The 16,027-nt window shown below is 43.0% G+C and overlaps 1 protein-coding gene across 1 annotated transcript in view; it reads left to right on the forward strand.

Annotated features, from left to right (window-relative positions):
• Window positions 1-16,027, forward strand: part of KSR1 (kinase suppressor of ras 1) — a 72,623-nt gene that overhangs the window by 35,676 nt on the left and 20,920 nt on the right. The window contains exons 2-3 of the mRNA XM_076354798.1: window positions 2,400-2,540; window positions 14,467-14,614. Coding sequence (XP_076210913.1) covers window positions 2,400-2,540; window positions 14,467-14,614 — 289 coding nt within the window. The remainder of the gene's footprint in view (window positions 1-2,399; window positions 2,541-14,466; window positions 14,615-16,027) is intronic.

Consider the following 16,027-nt stretch of genomic DNA (forward strand, 5'->3'; position numbering starts at 1 on the left):
AAAAGAGGTACTGAGACTGAGAACAAGAACCATTGGGTGGGATTTCCAAGGTAATTTCTTTTAGGTCTTATGCTCCAAAGCCATGTTAGGAAGTTACGGTTAAAAGGTTCCTCTGGTTTCAGCTGGGTGGTCAGAGTGTAAATGCAAAGGGATGGTTGAGTCTTCTAGGACATGGCTGTCCTTTTATTGCACAACTACCTCTCCTAAGAGTGGCACTGCTTTGCATTTCTGTATTCATTGCATGAAGACTTTGAATCACTTTTGTTAGTATTAACCCACTTTTTGATAAATCTCAAACTTCATGACACTGCTGTCTGAATTCAGAAGTGTGTGGGCAGAGACAAAGTTGTTGTTATACCTGATAGTTGTGAGGAGCCAGATTGTTCATAAAACAAAACCCTCAGTTAAGTTTACAGGAAAGCACAAGCTAGAAATACCTTATCAGCAGCTGCTGTCTTTCTTCGTTACAGAGAACTGGTGGTTCTGCTGCTAGAATGCAACCAACCTCCAAGAAACATCCAGTGTAGCGTTTAGATTGGAGGCTGCTGCTGCCACTTGGCTTCCACTGGCTTCAGCTGCAGCTACAGTGCAAGTGATCTATATGCTTCTTCCATTCACGTGGAAGTAGCTTGGTTTTGCAAGTTGCAGCCACAAACATCCAGCTCGATGTGCTGGTCTCCAGCACTGAGGTGGGGTCACTTCAGTCAAATGTTGCTGCAATCTGTTGGCATCCCAAGGATGGCCTTCAGGACTTTTCCTACTCTTGACTACCAGTCTTTAGCCATATGCAAAAACTGAGGCCCACAATGGCTTGAGTCCCAAGAAATTGTGACTGTAGCTAGAACTGTGGTCTCATCAGCCGTTTTAAAAGAATAGTATTAGCAAGGTAATAACTTAGCAGAGTGCTTGTTTATGGTTAACTGTGTTTCTGTGCATGCTCTGTTATTATCCCCTGAAGAGCCTTGCTTATTTAGCACGGTTGTGTGTAGAGCACATGGATCAACCTCATGATTATACATTTGCAGGACTGGGTCACAGTAAACAAGATGAGAGGGAGAAAGAATTTCCCCCTTTCAATAAAACAAGTGATTCCCATATATTGCCAAGGAAGAATTTGCATTTGTTCTAGGACAGTTACTATGAAGTAGTAGCTCTCCCAAACTGATGAGCAGGCCAAAAGCATTATGCTCCATATGGAGGTCGTTCAGTTGAGATCAAATGCAATATCTATTTTCCCTGTAATATCTGACATATCCTTTATCTGGGGAAGGAGGAGATGATCTAATTCTCTTTCCCATATATAACTGAGATTGTGCATACAAGTCACGTATAGCATCATTCAGATACATAGACGAAAAATATTTTGAGCAGAAACTTAAGAGGAGAGATATGGATTCTTTGACCACTATAATGTTTGTTTTTTCCTTTTAATTTGTAGTCTGATCTTGTCCCAAATGCTAAAATTTGTTGACTAAGACCATGTTTTAGTTCATAAATCATGGATCAACTAACTTGCTTTGAGGCATTGTTTTGTTAGGAAGGTTTTGAAGCTTAAGTCTGCCCCATGGGAATGTGTGACACAGTGAGAAATCTTTTGAGAATATTTTCTTTTTGATAAGCAAACATAAGGCACAAATAATATTCCTTCTTGCCGTTTTATTTTTCTGTCTCTGAAGTGAAGGCTTCTGTGTGCATGCATTTGGCATTAGATGGTCAGGTGATAAAAGCTTTGGAATAAAACTTTAGAATAGAAGACGTACAATGATCACCTAGTCCAACTGCCTGAATTTTTGTTCTTTTAAGATCATTGGTTTTACTGTTGATTTTGTAATAGAAATACCTATCAGATAACGGGCCTCAGAGTCTTTGGGTACTTTGGCTATTCCTGCCTCACTGATCTTCTAGCCCAAATGAGTCCAGATGTAAGAGAATATAATAAACATACGGGAGCAATGGATGAGAGGGCAGATAGTCCTGTAGGTTATACTAGCAATACCCACAGCATCCAGAATGAAGTTGCACATACATATGCAGTGCCTTTAAACTGAATGTAATTAGTTCTTTCAAATGGTTTGGGCGCCATTTCATATTTTGACGTGACAGCCAGCCTCTGCACAGAACTTTTGTTGGTATGAGTTTAGAGAAGAGTCCTGCAGGGATGGGCCCTGCAAGGTCCTGCCTTCTGCTGAAATGTTGAACAATAAAGATGGTCGGTGTGAGGGAAGTGCTTCCCTGTATGAATTTCCCTGAGTGCTTGTAAGAGTATGCCATTTTTATATCATGAAAGAGCCCCACTCACAAACCAGCATCCCCTTTGGCTGGGTACTGTACAAACATTGCCCAGGAAGATGACAACATATCCCAAGGAACTTAACTGTTTACTTTCTGGATCCCAACAGGTGAAACTGATTGACTACATCCACAGACAACGGCAGTGTAAGCTGAGTGTGCCCCTGAATGACAGGACAGCAGAGCTCAACAGCTACCCAAGATTCAATGACTGGTTAGACATTGTCAATGTGAGGAAAGAAGTTGTACAGGTAAGGGGAAGACAACCCTCAGCACAGAACCTTCCTGCCCTTTCAAGACATCCCCAGCTGCCTACTGGGTTAAGTTAGTTTCCTGAACTTAATTTCAGGCAAGGTGGGAGTATGTGGGTACACAGGGGGACCTTTGGTGGAAAGTGTGCTTCCTCTCTCCCAGAAGCAGTGATCACCCAACGGGAGTGCTGAAATACTCCCTTCCCTTTGACCTCCTCCCTTCTCATAATAGCATTTGAAGCAACGCCTCACACCTATTGCTCAGTATGAGACAAAGGTCCTGCATTACCAGGACCTCCTCTCCTTCTGCCTGCTAGGGCTGAGAATGACACCATAACTTAATCACTTACTAACTTTTAGATAATAATAATACTGTACCATGCTATATTCTGTGTCCAGTACTAGCCAAAAAAGGACCAAGAGTTACAATTTTGTGCACTGACATATCCAACAAATGGACAAAAATGTTGAGTTGTGACAGCCTAGAGTTTTCTTATTTCTAAAAGCATACATGCCACAATTATAAATTAGCAAAGATCCAAAAATAGCCAATAGCACTGTGTCCCTCTAAACTTAGACTAGCAGAAGGGGTCAGAGTTTACAAGTTTGTGCCAGACTGATGGTTTTGAAACTGTGTAGCCTTACACAGCACTCAGACTACAAAATCAAGTGGACTGCAACCCAGTAATGGGCAGGTGGATTCTGATCTGGATTTTGACTGAGTGGGAGTCTTTGCTCAGAAACAAGAGAGGTTTTTTTATTTTATACACACATACCCCCCATGAGTAAAGTCTCTGGTTCAAACTGATACTAAAGAGCGTTGCATCAGTGTAAAAGAATGGAATGAGTAACTCCCCTGTGGTGGTCTGTGTGGTGGCCAGCATCAGCTGTTCATGCTCACAGACCATGGCTCCTTCTGATCTTTACAGTTTAATTCTTAACATGCAAATCACTGGAAGCCTTTTTACTGCACAGAATAATCTGATGTTTCTGCTGGAATCAGAGATGACCAGATAAGCCAAGGCCCCCAGCTCCTGTCTCTGACACTTTTTCTTTTTTTTTTTTTTTTTTTTTTTTTTTTTTTTTTTTTTTTTTTTTTTTTGGGAAGAGGAGCCTGAAATCCTGGCTGCATTTAGGTGGTTACTGGGAACTCCAGGGCACTGACATCAGATTGTTCCCTTGGGTCTGGACTGTGCATGGCTTCCCCATGCTGTTCTGCACTGGGGACAGTTCAGTTCAGTGTAACATTAATGGCAATATAAGCAGAGCTCAGTCCACTGATGGCTAAACAAAGCAGAAAAGGCTTTTTCCATTCTTTTTCCCATTTTTGGCTCTGCAGGCCAGATCACAGTGTTCTCAGTCAGTTTCCTTTTATCTTTACACAAGCAAAAATTTTCTTTGACTTCAGCAGGGATCTGCCTGAGTGAAAAATTCAGCAAATTTTCACGGAAATTATTCCAGCTTGGTCCTGATGTAACCAAGCAGACTCTGGTAAAATAGGATGAGTTCAGGACCGAGTTGTTCCTTTTATTTACTACTATATATTTTGAATGTGATGCTGCATATTGCCTTCCAGCCCAGCAAGGTTTCGGGTAGCACAGCTAAAGGTGCAGCAGTGACAATGAGAGAACAGAAAAGCAGCCTGTTGCAGTGGCCAAACTGCCAGGCTCACAACTATTGTTGGTTTCTAAGGTTACTGGAATTGCCTGAGCCTAAAAGAATGTCTTTGTGTCTCTTTTTTAAATCCTTTGTGATGCCTGCAGAACTGGGGGAAGGGAAGAGGTGAAGGGGGGGGTGGAGGAAGGGGGAGGGAGGTGGACAGTTCAAATCTGCCATATCCTGCTAATTCAGGGAGCAAACGGTGTTGAGACTGCCCTTCCCTTTGTGTGGTCACTAAAAAGGGTGAACAAATTCGGTTTTGGTCTAAGGCAGGAAAAGAACATATTCCAACTGTTTATTATTTTTATTTGTGCTCTCTTGCTCCCCTCTCCCAAGCAGTGACCAGTGTAATGAACTGTGTTCCTTCTGTTCTCTGGGACGGAAATATAAGAGGTGTACAAAGCATTTGAATTCCTCTGTGATTCCAAATGTATGGTTATTTTTTAAAAGTTCTGCATCCATTTCATGCAGCTGCAGACAGCTTCTGTAGCATTTATATTAGCTGGACAGGAGAACTTCAACACCCATTAGGTCATTAAAATTATTTTTGAGTAGGCATGCTGGAACAGGCTGTAATCTGGGGGAAATGGAAATAGCTGGGCTAATAAACCATTGCTCTGTTCTTGCAGTGATTTTTTTTTTTTTTTGTCCTGTTATATCACTGCTTAGAAAATAGCAATGCAGCCCACTGTTGGTGTTTGTGGCATGGACATCAGCAGACAGTGCAGGGGAGATGTTTGTCTGTGATGAGTTGTCTTTCAGAAATGTTACAGGTATCATGGGATCATTCCTGCTGTTGCTTAGATTTTATACATCATGTGAACAGCAATTAAGCTGAATGCTTTCAAAATGGAAATCACTGACAGAAGGAGCTTTAATAGGTTAGTTATTAAGAAATATGTGATGGTTTCCCTTAGCTTTATGCACACTGCCTGTGACATGACTGGGGAGAGAGGTGGTTAGGGAGCCTTTAAAGAGATGGCTGAGTAGGTTGGACAATGAAAACGGGGACACTTGGGTACCATACCTGGTTCTGTGGCTGGTGTACAACATACACTGGGGAATGACTTCCCATCTCTAAGATACTGTTAGCTCACTGTAAAACTGAAATAGTCATACTGGGCTTCTTTCTTAATGCTTCCAAAAAGTGCTACAGAGAGAAAGAAAACCCCACAAATGTTGTGATAGTGTATTCATGTTAGGCACATAGCCCTCTCTTCTTGAGACTTTTAGGCTCTGAAACTAGTTGGAGAAGTTGCCAAGTACCTGTAGAGTCTCAGAGAACAGCTGCAATACAGCCCTTCCCTGTCCACCTCTGAGGTCTAAATAGAAACAGCAGGTATAATGCAGGAGGTGCGTGCAGGTGAAGGGCTCTCCTGTGGCCCACTGCTTGTTCATAGTTTTTTGCTTTTTTAAGTGGTTCCGATTCCCTTTGCATTTCTAGTATTGCTGGAGGGAGTATTTCAAGATTTTACTAATCTGTGACATAACACCTTTGAAAAACAGCCTAATTGTAAGCAGTTTTTTAGTTCAGCGGTTAGAGAAACAATGCTCTTTTTCTCTCTCTCTCCTCCCCTCCCCTCTCTCCCCCCCAGTCCTCTCCCAAATAAAGCTGCCATGCAGGGAAGCACAGAAGCTCCCAGGCTCTCCTGTCAGAAATAGAGCACCGGATCTAATTTAGAATATCTGCTGACTCCTCTAGTCCAGAGTGAAGACTATTTTTGCTCAGTGACTTGCTCTAGACATTGTGAAGCTTGAAAGCTCTTGCTGTTATAATTGCTGTCTTGTTGTTGGGCTCCTTTCTTTCTTTGAAAACCTATATTTAAAACAAGAATAATGACTGCTTGTAAAATCCTTTAGTTCTGAAAGAGATTATAGTAGTAACAATGCACTGTTTATGGCATTGGGCAACAGCTAAAACTCCTGTGAACATGGATAACAGTCAGCCGGTCATGCTGCGTAGAGTGAAAGGGCTGTTCTGTGTGGACCTAGCAGACTTGGAGGTAGGTGGTGAATACAAGCTTCGAGTTTGTGATCCTGTTTGCTCTCTGTGAATACACAATTCTGAGGGGTAAAGAAACTTTGAACCCCTACCCCAACTTGTGCTATTTCTGTTTCTTTGTTATTGTTCCTCTAATCAGTTGCCAGACAGATTTTTATCATAGAAAACAGTGGCTAGTGTGGAGCAGGCTCTGCTTTGGAGCTGGGCTAGTATTGTTCTGTAACTTTCTTTTTAAGTATTTTTCTAGGAAGTGCTAGAGCCCTTGTTTTTGGCTAGGAGTCCTAGAGATTGATTAGCACTGTGTACATGTAGCTTAATACCGTAAATGATGCATAAATGGTTAAATATGGTGGATTGAAACTGGGAAAAGAGATACTTGAACTGAGAACTAGAAAAGGCAGGACAAGGAACCATACAGACAGAAGATATATTTAAGCTGTGTAGTGGTCTCCAGTGGGTAAAAGTTGCTCTGAAAATGGACCTAGAAAAATATACTGATCTGGATTGTCCTGCTCCCCTTGAAAGTTGGAGTCAAGAATTGAGGGGGGAGTGGGAGGGAAGGAGGATGTGAACAGAGCGCTGTCCCCACTCTTAGGCTGATGGAAGAAGTCTCTTGCAGAGCTACTTATTAGGTTCTGGGCTTGGGGCATGTCTACCAAAAAAAAAAGATTAAAAAAACCTCTATTGGCTTATTTTCTTTAGCACAGAAAAAAATCCTCTCTGTCTTTACCATTGTTCTTCCCAGAAATGTCACTATTATATTTGTTCCCACATATAACTTGTCACCATCTTAAAAAGGAACTTAAGAACACAGTCATCTCCTTATCATCTTCTGAAACATGTCTGAACCAGCCCTGCTCACCATGTAGCAGGGGTTCCAGTCAATCAAGTTTGGAAAGCTGTTTTTAGAGTAGATAACTGTCATGCACAGGGAGGGGCAAATCCTGCCCTAGTGATTGCTGGCAATAAGCAGAACTTTGCCACCAGGGAGACTATGTGGGAGCAGATGAAACAGTACTGTGGCTGGGTCTGGTTTACAGCTGTTGCATTTGGGGAATGTATTTGACTCCCAGTGTATGTATTTTTTCGTAATACATCCTTTATGTATTATGAAACTTGTCTTGTTCCCCATTTATCATTTATGCCAAAGACCTACTTTCTTGTAAGTAGTCGAGAGCGGTTCCTGAGCAAGCCAGGGGCAGGCGCTTGGCACAGTGGGGAGCAGAGCAGGAAGGGCTCCTGCCTTGAGTAGGAATTGTCTGTTAAGAGTCTTCTGCTGCCCTGGTGAAAATCTGTAGAGGATGAGGCATTGGCATAGGGTTGATACTATGAGACCATGGCAGATGGTTATACTTGCTTGGACTATGATCTAGCTTGTAGCAGATCGTGCTGATCAGCTGTTGGAGGAAAAGTGTGGAGTTTACGTGTGTGCATCCTTACTCTGATTGGGGGAATAGAAGAAGCAGATCTGCCGAAGCCTATCAGGTTTCCACAGCTGTATCCTCTCATCTTTTTCTGTCAGCATATCTACATGAACAGACTATGAGGACTTTGGCCATTTGCTGGGGATTTCCATGGGTCTGGCAGCAGAAGCTCTGACTGGACTGCTAGATAGCAGAGATCTTGAGTGTGCTAATTGTGTGTATGCAAATTAACTCTGTCCTGCAGGCTTCCTGGACCTAAAACTCCATCACCATGTTCCAGCTGAAGGCCCCTCCCCAGTGTAAACAGCTCTTGGAAAATATTCGCTACTACTGCCAGGGTTCCCTTCCCCTACCAAGGGGTCCAGGTGCCCCTTGCACAGCCTTGTTCACTGTGAATCGTTCATGGCTTGAGGTCAGCATGAGGCTCACGCTACCCCTCAGGATCTGCAGTGAAACACTGCAACCACTACATCTGCCTTCCCACAGAAAAGTAGTAAGTGACAGCAGCTATCCTGTCCACAAAGAGCAAACTGAATGTGAATGCCCTGAGACTGTCAGCTCCTCTCCACCCCACCTGTTGCGTGAGAGGTGAAACAGGGAGATGTTATGTGAAACCATAGCCTGTGTATACTCACAGCTTAATGCCAGCTAGAAATTTCATGTGAGAGGCTTTCCAGAATGCCCATAGAATCTCCAGAAATTTAATAATACAACAGTTTTTCAGTACCTTCTTCACTGGACACCAGAAAACCAGAGCAAAATAACAACTAGCAGGCACAAAATGTTCTTAAGAGCATCCTTACATGCTTTGCTTAGAGCTATCAGTGGCAATTTAAGCACCTTATGTAATGGGCTTTCTCTTCTAGCATCTGCTCCTTTACAGCAAGATGATTGGTGAGGGAATGTATTGATTTAAGAGGAGGCATTTGGGGCCTTGACAACTGTCCGGCTTTATAGGAAGAGCCATGTCTACTAGGTCGAGGAGCAGGTCAGACTGATTTTGCAGAGTGCTAGCAGCAGCATTATCTCCGTAGGCTTATCTGCAGGGAGGAATCTTTACCAAAAATAACCCGTCCACTGTGTTAGATACCAGCATTTTTGCTATGTTTCAGGGATTTAAGTTGGACACCAGACAAGATTAAAGACCTTCTTACACTGTTGTGAACTCTTCACCCTGACTAATTGAGACTAACCTTTGGATGGCTTCTTGGATACACTGTGGTTTACTTTTCTCTCTTTTAAACATGCATACCATGAGGTGCACATGTATGTCTGTATGTCTGATAAGCAGGAGGGCTTTGTAGAAAAGTTCTCTTACCTGTTGTAGAGAGGAATAATTTTCTGGTTTGGGCTTTTTAGCATCGCTTCTGCTGAGCAATATGTGGTGAGTAAGGCTTTAGATTTTGCTGGCAGTTTTGAGGTGCTGAAAGATTGAAAGCAGGTTCTGTCTCCTCCTGCTCTATTTTTTTTTAATCTGACCTTATTATTAGAGTAGTATCTGAATATCTTGCAGCTTCCCCTGTCATTCTGTAGTCAAGGCAAGGTGTGCCCAGGGAGATGGTACTTAGCTTGGCCCTAATGTGAAGCCTTTAAGCTGAATTTTTTTAAAGCTGTATTTTTTTAAAGCCACAGCACCCATGAAGAAGCAGGTAGAGAGGGGTCTGTTGGACCCACGTTTCTCACCCTTAATGCTGAAGATTGGGAGTAACCCCTTTGCAAGGGCCCAAAATTGCACTTGCATTTAGGGGTTGGAGCCCACCACATGCTCCTCCAAGATGAACACTGTCAGGGCACTTCGCAGGGGACATTATTCCCCCCAACTCAACAGCTGAGCCAGAGCATCAGCAGCAATGGAACCTGTTTTAAGAGCCATCTTGAACTAGTGACCCTCATCATTATCACATTGGCTGGGGGGGCTAACACAGAGCTAAATCATATCAGGCCAATCTTACAGGGATCAGGTTGACCAGTTTTATATTAAGCCACCACATATGTGCAGCACGTGAGCGGCTGTTTAAAGAAAGCCTCTTACTTCCCCCCCCACCACCACTTTTAAGGCTTATTTCTTTTGTCGCGTGTCATGGGGGCTGGCAGCAGGTTCAGAAAGTCTGAGCTCTCCCAGCTCAAGGTCATTGGGATTGTTTAAATATAATCTCCTTTTCTGTACTTATACTTTCCTACAACTTGCTATTCTGTCTTTCTAAAATTAAACTATTGAGCAAAAGAGTAGATTGGACTTTACATGCATGGCTAGGAAGGGGGCAAGCTAGCAGCAGGCTGGACCCTTTGTCAGGGTGCGTGTCTGCGTGAGATTGTGCTAGGGATGCAGAGCAAAGTTCACAGTGAAGAGCTGCCCTTTGCTGCTCAGTTGTGCCTTGTGTGAACCATTACAGCTTTTCATGGCAGGCCACACATTGAGTTGTAGAGCACAGACCTGCTTAAGAAAGTGAAACCAGGCAGCTTAGGGGTGATCAAGCCCTCCATAGTGATTGTGTCCTGCAAATGAATGAGACAAAGGAAAAAACGCCCTAACACTTCTAAAAAGGTCAATGGTTTGGAATGTTTTGTAATTTTTAAAAAATTGTTGTCAAGGTTTTTTTCTGCAACCAGGAAGGCTTGAAAATTAAAAGTGAAAGCTGGGGATTCCTGGTTGCAGGGGTTTGATCTTTAAAAAAGAAAAGCAGTAAACACCATCAGACTTGCAAGAACAGGCAGTCCTGGAGTTTAACTGTCAAGCTGCCATGGGACAGAGATGACAACTAAGTTCTCTGTGCCAGTAAACATTTGGTTGTGCTCCCCTCTGGGAATGAGAGAAGGACCTGTGAGGCTCTGAACACCACTGTGCAGGACCCAGGCCCACTCCATGAATATTGCAACACCCCATCCCTACCATCATTGGGCATTTGTACTGGTTGTGAGCTCAACAATTTTGTGCTTGTGAGTTGTGCCTTGGGAGCAGTGAGTGTGTGTGCTGTTACAACCAGGAGCTGAGCCTGGATGCCATTCCACATACCTCTTACAGTAGGGAATAGGAATTCCCCAGTTAAGCCTTGTCTACACTAGCACAACCGGGTGAGCTAATTTGGGGTAAGTTAAAATAGTCAGTTCCACCTTATTGATACAAATTGAAGCACACACTCAGTGTATATACCCAGTTTTTTCAGCCCAGAGGCCTAATAGCCCATTTCTTACTCCACTGAGGACTAACTGTACAGGTACAAGGTTCTTGTCAAAGGTGCGGTGTCATCTGCCCTAGGTAACTGCTGTACTTTGCCCTCCTTGTGCAAGGAGAACAGACAGAAGAGAACCTGACTGCATCCTGGCTACTTGAGTGGACACAGGCTTGCAGACCAGACAGATTTCCTCCTTTTTTTCTAGCCTCTGTGTTTTGGGGGTTTTTAAATTATTTTATTGGGATTTGCTTTACTGACTTTCTTGTGATCTCTAAACTGGGCAGGGAGAACCTTTTTCAGTACCTGATGCCACACTTGCTTTTATGAAGCAGTGTGGCTCACTACCATTTCTGCCAGCCCAAATGTTGTTTGCTGCACAGCCTTGATACCCCCCCTGTACCAGTCATTACCCTGAGCGTTAACACTGCAGATCAGTGGTGCTTGTCCACTCTGGATCCTGCCACAGAGCAGGCATTGGAGAAACCAGATCCCCAACTGTGCTGCGACCAGTCCCGTTCCAGCTGGCCCTGCATTTCAGCTGCTTGTGTTGGCCATTTAAAGCCTGGGTTACGGAACTGGCTGTGGTGGAAAAGCTTTGCTTTCCTGAAGAAATCTTAGTCTCTTCCACTTTACTGATTGACTTACTAATAGCTCTAATAAGTTACTGGTTACATTTGTGTCATGCAAAGGATAGGGAAGTGAGGTGATACTGGGTAACGTGACTTGGTAGCTTATACCGGGATCTGGAATGATGCTGCTGCTTAAAAGAGTGGCTACGTAATCTGGGTTGTTTTCTTAGTGGGGAGTGGTGGGGGTGAGGAAATGTTTCAAGATAATTCAAGAATGACATCACTGTAATCCCACTTACTCTAAGACCGTGTAAAAGCATGAAATGGGATAAATGTTTTTGTAAGAGACATGGGCTTTCCCTTATGCTTAATGGGTAAACATTAGCTTCCCTGCTCCAGGGCACAGGGGCACCTGTGGTGGTGCAGAAAACTTTCTTCCTTATTACACTAAAACTCGCTCCATGTTTGCCCCCAGTCACTGTCCCTTTTAGAGCTGCTTGCGTCGCTGTGAGGCTGATGTCCTGCATCGCAGAACCGCCCTTGTGATACCGCTGAACAAAGATGCTTTTGTGAGCTGCCTGGCTGCGTGCAGGGGAGAGGAATTCAGGGGGTGCTGGAGAAATAACTAACTATAAGAAAGACTTGGTTTAATTCTGTTGTTATCAGCTCAGTTTGGTTGGGGATCTGTGTAAGCAAACCTGTACTGGCTTCATGCTGGAATATTTGAGTTGTGGAAACCCGTTCCAATTTCAACTCAGATGATCTGAACCCCTGGGGTTTTTTGTCCTTCGGAGTGTAATATTAGGTTAGGAACCCCAGGAGAGCAGATTTTGCACTGCTTTTTCACTGGAGTCTTTGTGCTTCCTGCATTTTACCCAAGTGGAAGTCATTCAGGAACAAACTTTTTTGGGGCAGCTTTACTCCTGCATCTTGGTGGTGCAGGTGTGCAGAAAAATGAATAATAATACCCAGCGTCAGGTGGGATATCTGTGCTTTTGTTACTCTGCTAATATTAATTATAGAAGAACAAGAAAATTTACCCCAACTTCATTGAACTCTGGCTCTACTATGGACCTGCTTTGTGCTTACTGCTCATTTCAATTCTTGGCCTCTCCTTGAGTCAGCTGTGTTTTGTGTTTCATCCGGTTCAGGGCAAGTGACAGAAGATGCAGGATGCATTTCTTAGACTTCTGCCCTTTCTTAATTTATTCTTTTTCTTTGCTCCATGCAACAGTTACTAAAAATGGGAACTATGTGATTACTCTTTGTGTTACCACCTACAAAGCTCCAAAGGTTGGGGCTGTTTCCAGCACTGTGTCATGGTTTAACCCCAGCCGGCAACTAAGCCCCACACAGCCACTCGCTCTCCCCCCCCCGCCAGAGGGATGGGGGGAAGTGAATTGGAAGGGTAAAAGTGAGAAAACTCATGGGTTGAGATAAAGGCAGTTTAACAGGTAAAGCAAAAGCCACACGTGCAAGCAAAGCAAAACAAGGAATTCATTCACTGCTTCCCATCGGCAGGCGGGTGTTCAGCCATCTCCAGGACAGCAGGGCTCCATCACGCGTAACGGTGACTTGGGAAGACAAACGCCATCACCCCGAACGTCCCCCCCTTCCTCCTTCTTCCCCCAGCTTTATATGCTGGGCATGACGCCATACAGCGTGGAATATCCCTTTGGTCAGTTGGGGTCAGCTGTCCCGGCTGTGTCCCCTCCCAGCTTCTTGTGCCCCCCCAGCCTGCTCGCTGGTGGGGTGGGGTGAGGAGCAGAAGAGGCCTTGACTCTGTGTCAGCACTGCTCAGCAGTAACGAAAACATCCCTGTGTTATCAACACTGTTTTCAGCACAAATCCAAACCATAGCCCCATACTAGCTACTACAAAGAAAATTAACTCTATCCCAGCCAAAACCAGCACACACTGTCACAGTTAAAATCAAAAGTCATGCATCAGATCTCAAAGGCATGAGCCTGGATTAAGAAAGATGTGATTGTTAAAGGTCATTCAACAACATTCAGATATGATTTATAGTCAGAAGTGGGGTTTAAGAATCTAGAGGATTTCAAGCTTTTTGTTTCTCCAAACAGTGAGATACACTTTTGAATTTCCCCTTCAAATAAAAGTTGAAACCCTTTTATATAGCTTGATTCCAGGAGTTGAAATTTAGGAAGGAGGCCAAATATTGTGAAATTAGTGATCTCATTGTGAGAGTAGGCAGCAGTGAGGTTTGTTTAGGCAAAACTTTCAGGGAAATTCCTGGGTATCTGGGCTAAATATCCTGGTTTTGTTTATTAACCACAATTACTGCAGACTTACCCTGGAAACATTTGAATGGGGGAGGAGAGAGGCGACACAGCTCAATTCTGTGTCAGGAAATACCAGATCATTTCATGCTTTCCAGTCTCTTGTATCTTTTGTGTCTGCCTGATCTAAACCTTATCGCTTTGGGGGCTTTGGTGTATTAAGACATACAAGGAGTTCTGCACAAATATCTTTCCAAGCAAGATACGGGTAAGGCTGGTTCTCTAATGAAGAAAAAATTGCTTGAGGAGGAGGTCGCTATCTCTTTGTCAAAACATTTGTTTTTGTTTAACAAAAGAAGTAATTTCCTTACTGTTTTTACTTTTCACTTCCCTACTGAAAAGCCAGACATCTTTATCTGACATTTTTTAAGGTTTTAGACCTGTTTTCTTTCTGACTGCTATTTTTAGTGAAAAAGTTAAGCTTTCATTAGTAGCTTTTCAAAAATACTGAGTGAAAACTTTCCACAAGAGGAGAAGAATATTTCAATCACCTCTATTCCTAACTTAAATACCAGAGAACAATCATAACATCCTAATGATAGAGCACACTCGAGCATACGCCTGGTCTCTCATGATGTAGGGAGGAGAGAGAGCAGCTGTTGAGCACTGCTGAGATCTGCTGCACGGTCGTTACTGACCCAGTGATCCTTAAGAGAGATGCACTACCAAAATGAGTAAACCATGAGTCAGACCAGGCAGTGAGACAGTGGCACTATTTAAAGTACATCAGAATAACAAGTGACAGTCTTATTTATATATGTGTATTAAAAAAAAAATTTATCATCTTGTTTTTCTTCAGAGAATACCAGAGGAGCTAACCTTAGATGCCTTACTAGAAATGAATGAGTCAAAGGTGAAAGAAACAATGAAGAGATGTGGTGCCAGAGATGAGGAGTGCTCCAGACTCAATGGGGCACTGAGCTGCTTACGGAAGGTGACTGAATCAGGTACAGACTGCTTTGTTGTTCTATGGAATTAGTTTCTCGGCAATCTGGCCCCCATCCTGCTTCCTTTCATATAAGACAATCTGCAAAAACCTCTAGAGAATGTCTTTGGGTATATTCTGTAACCAGTATCAGGTTATGGCGCTCGGATGTACGTGAAGTTGCAGTGATCAAACGCATCTAGAGCTGTGGATTGGATTTGGTTTTGACAGCATGTCAAATAAATAAATAAATGGAAATAAATGTATGTAGAAATACCCTCCCCTACTCAATAGACTATATCCTTATTCCCTCTCTGTTCAGTTGTGTCTAATGCTCCAATCCTCCATCATTCAGTACACATACCCTTGACCTAACGAATACAACCAGGTTTCTTGTAGGTAATCCCCTCCTCAGATATTGCAAGCTCAGAGAGAAGGTGTAATTCTGTTTGGCATTACTTTGCTCAGAAGCCTGATTATTGCTCAGCTCAGTGCTTTGGAGGAGAGGAACATCGCTCTGACAACCCTTTATCACTGCATAGCTTGTAGTGTGCCAATTGATTCACTTCTCTTTAAAACCACTTGCCTCCTGCTATCTTTCTTTGACCGCTAGAATTGATAGAATCATTAGCCAAATTCCAATAGCAGATTCAAGAGCTAGAAAGAACCCTGATTTACCTTGAAATTATGGAAAGAAAGGTACTGTGTAATTAGAAATGCATGTGTTCAGCATGCAAATGCAAGTTATTTAAGATCAAACTCATGATTCCCAGAGCGCTGTTTCACCGTCTTCCCGTGTCACCTTCCCCAGGCTACTTTCAAAGGCATTGTAAAATCTGTTTGTACGAGAGTGTTTCTCACAGCATACTGATACTAACATGCATCAGATCTTTGTAGCAATTATCAGCCACTGAAAGATGATGTTTCCTGTTGGTATTATGACAGTTCATACCATTCGCAAATCATAAAGATTAGTTAATGGAAAAGTCAGCAAACAGCTCAGTTTCATATTTCCTTTTTTCTAATCTTTCTTGTCCTGGGCTGCCAAATATTTCCCATCTATACTGTGGCAAAACCAGTCATTGTTCAGAAGTCATGGCATTCACTCATTATAAAGAAATTACATTTTTTAAAATACAGGTATATCATCTCTTTTCAACCACTGAGTGGTCAATAGGACATCAGGGCCTGAAGCTTTGACTTTTCACCTTGATTTAAGTCATTAAGGACATACTTAAAATTTAGAGAGTTATCCTGATTAATTAAGCCTCTGAAATTATCCCAATAATCTGTGCGTTCCTGCTTTGCTGCCTGCAGGCCTTTGCACTTTTTTTCCCCCATTTATACCCAGAATTGATCTACAAGCTGTACTGGATCATTCTGAACTACAGTGCTAGGCATTGCAGAAGGCAATGCTGGGCTCCACCAGCGATCT

The sequence above is a fragment of the Aptenodytes patagonicus genome, chromosome 17 (genome assembly GCF_965638725.1).
Source record: "Aptenodytes patagonicus chromosome 17, bAptPat1.pri.cur, whole genome shotgun sequence".
Lineage (NCBI taxonomy): Eukaryota > Metazoa > Chordata > Aves > Sphenisciformes > Spheniscidae > Aptenodytes > Aptenodytes patagonicus.